The following is a 4,021-nucleotide window of genomic DNA, read 5'->3' as shown; positions in this document are numbered from 1 at the left end:
TAATTATTTCTTTGTATCGGGACAGAAGTTAAAATAGAAAGCTAACTGGAAGGTGGAGACTAGGGAATGGGCATCTATTGTAGAATGTGTGCTATAAATACTAAAGGGAATATACCTCAGCAGTGAATCTACTTGACATTGGTGTAATGAACCCAACTCTGCCGTCATTAAAAACAACTGCAAAACCATCAAGCGTGGCACAGTACTCCATGTCCCTGATGTAAACATCTTCAAATCCCAAAAATGAACCTGCTGAGAAAAAAATCACTAATTTAAAAATACGTAAACATAGTGACAATGCAAACCAACAACTTTTCAGTTACATACTACTTCACAGCAAAAGCTGATTTAAACAGGCTGTTTGTCCACGTTTTAAAAAGGCAAATTTTTCTAATCTCCATTTCAAAGCACACTGTATTTTATATTAGACAATATTTCTTCACCAAATAGACCCCACAAAACAAATATATACCTCGAGAAGACTGCAAGTCCACGGAAAAAGGAACCGTACACAGGTTGATGGCCTTTCTTCCATTGGTCATACCATCCCAGTGAACAAGGTGGAGAAATCCATCAGCAGTAGCAACAAGTAGATCATCTAACGTGGACTGCAAACTAAGAAATGTATTTGTAATTGTCTTTAAAATCTGTAACTCAAATCAACGTCAAAGAATTATCAATCAGGGTAACAAACATCACATTACTGCCTTTTGCATAAATAACTTGGGAAATTATATCAATTAAGTTATAATTGTATCAGCCTTTTAGACAGTAGGAAACCAAGCTTATAAAATATAGTACCTCTTTGTTTTATTTCAGGAATCAGAAATTATTAACAGGTCTGTATCATCAGAGTAGTTGTTTAAATGGTACATGAAGATCTGTAGATCATACTCACACTACTTTTGAATAAACATAAGATGTTGCAGACAATGAACTATTCATCCATAGCAATGAATTACCAATATCACCAAGGCTATAAACAATACTTCCCATGCCCCCATTAAGTTCATTAATTCAGCAGATGTTGGACTTCTCCTAAGTAATTCCCTAAAGATCTCTAAAATTCTGAAAACTATTGTTAATCTATATGTATGTAAATAATAACCTGAAGCCTTCTAGGAAAGCTTTTCCCAATATTTGCTACATGTATTTCAATATCCATTTCCTCCTTTGAAGACTATTTCCAACTTGCACTTTGTTGTTTTTCCATCCCACCCCAATACTATGCAGTTTCACCAACTTCTTACTTAAGTCTATCTACAGAAAGGGCAATCGCCACAAAAAAATAGACGTAAACAAAATCTTTCAGATGAAACATCTGCAGACAAGTGGAGGAAATGTTGAAATTCTGCCTACGTACTTGCCTATGTACCTATGTTTTCATTAAATATCTAATCCACACTTTGAGCCCACATACAAACACATTTTATAGTAATTTAATATAGAATATAAATGTATTATGTACTTTTTTATATAGCGGAAAATACATTGGCAAGCACAGAATGAAAGAATTCCTGATTTTTTCACCTTCTCAGGCTTTCTAAAGCTTCCTATCTAGTTTCCTCTTCTCTTCTTAAAAAGTAACTGCAATAAACAGGAAAGTTCTAACACAATTAATGAACGTACCTTGTGATAGAAGCTTGCAGGTCCAACACTTTCTTCATTTCAACATTTAAAGAAGGAGCACATTGTTCTTCTTTATAATGTGGGGTTCCCTTTATATGTGGGCTTCCTCTAACACAGAAAGAAACAAACATTGAAACAAGATGCCAGTCAAAAGAGGTAAGAGTTATTTTTACAGTTCTTACCGATTTTTTTCTTATGTATATTAGAAACCTACTGCCTACAACCACACAAGTTGCTCCAAAAGTAATGCCTACTATTTATTTCCACAGAAACTACAAGATATAAAAAGACCACAGTAACACTATTTGATAGAGTAAATTCTCAGCTACCAAGCACTAGTTTTCAACAGTTACCACCGTTAGCTATGCATTTATGACTGTGACCCTCAAGAGCCTGCCCATCTGCACCAGTATAGGCAGTCCATTGTTACCATTGTTGAAAGGCAACACCTACCACCTCACTCTGCTCACATTCGTTGTTTGGTCAATGAATGTCAGTGGGTGTCATTCTTTTCACAAGGAGGAATTTAATGACACACCTTTGATCCATCCATGCTTCCATTTCAGACACCATTCTGACAGGCTGCCCCTCTGCTGCCATCTGTCATATGGCAACATGTAAAAGAATACTCTTGGGAAGGCTCAACCTCTACTGCTGTACCACCAACACCCACTTCTGACACCAACGTAATAAAATAGGGAGTATTACTTTCCAAACGGGCCTTGTACAACACAATTTTAAAGCAAAAATTGTAATTGGTAGTATCATCCTATGTGTCTGTAAGGAGTACACAAGCAAACTAATACAATGAGCAGACAATGAATGTTACAACAATTGCATACTCGTTCTTTGTCAAAAAGCATTGCAGGTTTAGACTGTAAAACACTCATGTTTCTTCATCTACTTTTACCAGATCAATATTTCCATCTTTAATGCCTCACAACTCAACAGGCAGACATTTATTATAATAATTCATATGACTACTACCCTACAGTAAATTATCAATAAGCCTTTGACCTACCAAGAAAACGGATTAAAGAGATGACTGAGAGCTTCCTTAAAACAGACTGTTAAACTTTATCAGTTTTTAGATAGTGAAAGCTTCTAATGTATACTTTCCTCATTTTAAGTTTCACATTCAATTCTCAAACTAAATATAACATCCTTATTTGTTTAGTTTAGTTTATTCAATGCGCCATACGTTCACTTAATTAAAAAAAAACTTGACCTTTGTAAGCATTGTGACTTGACATCATCCTGTGCTGAAATGAGCATCACACTGGTTAACAACTCCAATTATGCACTTTAAAGGCACTGTAAACAAGTTAGAGTTTTGCCTAACATCGTTAGTCAGAAACAAATTTATACACAAATCTATGTCATCTTGGGTTTTAGCTAAGAAAATACCCTACAGCAAGGCAGCCAGTGCAAGCAACTACATAAGATACAGCACATAACAAAGCAGCTCCAGTTTTTGAGACATTTGATATCACAGTGACACCTTAACATCTTTCCGGACTTTCTTGGTCTCAGTCGGCTTATGTACCTTAATTTCATTACCACTTTATAGCAAAACACTGCATTCAGATAAACTATTCTTTGAAGTATACTACACATATTCTTAAGCAAAGCTAAAGATTTATGCTAGCTGAAGTAAGAGAAAAGCAACCTTTAACAAGGTAAAGTTTACAGTCTGAAATACTAACATGTTTTAAAAACAACACCATGGAAAAAAAAATCTGTAAGATTAGTTAATTTAATGTCCCCAGATTGCACACCTTATCTAAACAAGTGTACATAAAAAGCATAAAAAATTCCAAAACACAGCTGACTTGGAAAAAAACAAACCTCACAGTAGCCAGCTATTGTGATAAGAGGCCCAAAATACAAGGAACTTAACTAGTTAACACTACTATTGTTGTAGGTCTTTCTTTAATCACTATGCATTTCTTGGAAGTTCCAACTGATTTGTCCTCACATCTTCTAGAACCAGGTATTTAAAAGATTAAAAAAAAAAGGCTCAGTTCCTTCAAATCTCTGCCAATCTCTGCCACTACCTGCAATGTATAATCCCAGGGATTGGAGGAGAGGACAGAAAACAACTAGAAATCACGAGACGTTTGAGCCTTTCAGTCCATGTGGACACACAAACTCAGACAGACTGTTCCCAAGCAACATGACAGGACTGTTGCTCACCAAGAATCAGTGGTACAACTCAATCTCCTAATCAAACAAAAAAAATAGACAGAAAAAGATTGCATAACATGTAAGTGTTATCGTAACACACCATGCAACGTGACTCTAACTGACAGGTACATAACCAAGTATAAATAGCAATTTTGTGGAGGACAAAATACAAGCTAGAATGGGAACACCACAGCTGGAAAGATTT

At 35.5% G+C, this 4,021-nt stretch overlaps 1 protein-coding gene across 1 annotated transcript in view; it reads right to left on the bottom strand.

Moving 5' to 3' along the window:
* The window catches only part of RIC1 (RIC1 homolog, RAB6A GEF complex partner 1), a gene marked incomplete at its 5' end in the record, with an annotated part of 38,471 nt that overhangs the window by 20,986 nt on the left and 13,464 nt on the right, over nucleotides 1-4,021 (bottom strand). The window contains 3 exons of the mRNA XM_019610204.2: nucleotides 116-252; nucleotides 473-615; nucleotides 1,630-1,737. Of these exons, the coding sequence (XP_019465749.1) occupies nucleotides 116-252; nucleotides 473-615; nucleotides 1,630-1,737 (388 nt within the window). The remainder of the gene's footprint in view (nucleotides 1-115; nucleotides 253-472; nucleotides 616-1,629; nucleotides 1,738-4,021) is intronic.

Source organism: Meleagris gallopavo, chromosome Z (assembly GCF_000146605.3).
Source record: "Meleagris gallopavo isolate NT-WF06-2002-E0010 breed Aviagen turkey brand Nicholas breeding stock chromosome Z, Turkey_5.1, whole genome shotgun sequence".
Classification (NCBI taxonomy): domain Eukaryota; kingdom Metazoa; phylum Chordata; class Aves; order Galliformes; family Phasianidae; genus Meleagris; species Meleagris gallopavo.
The sequence above is the reverse complement of the archived record's forward strand: the minus strand, read 5'-3'. Positions and strand labels throughout refer to the sequence as shown.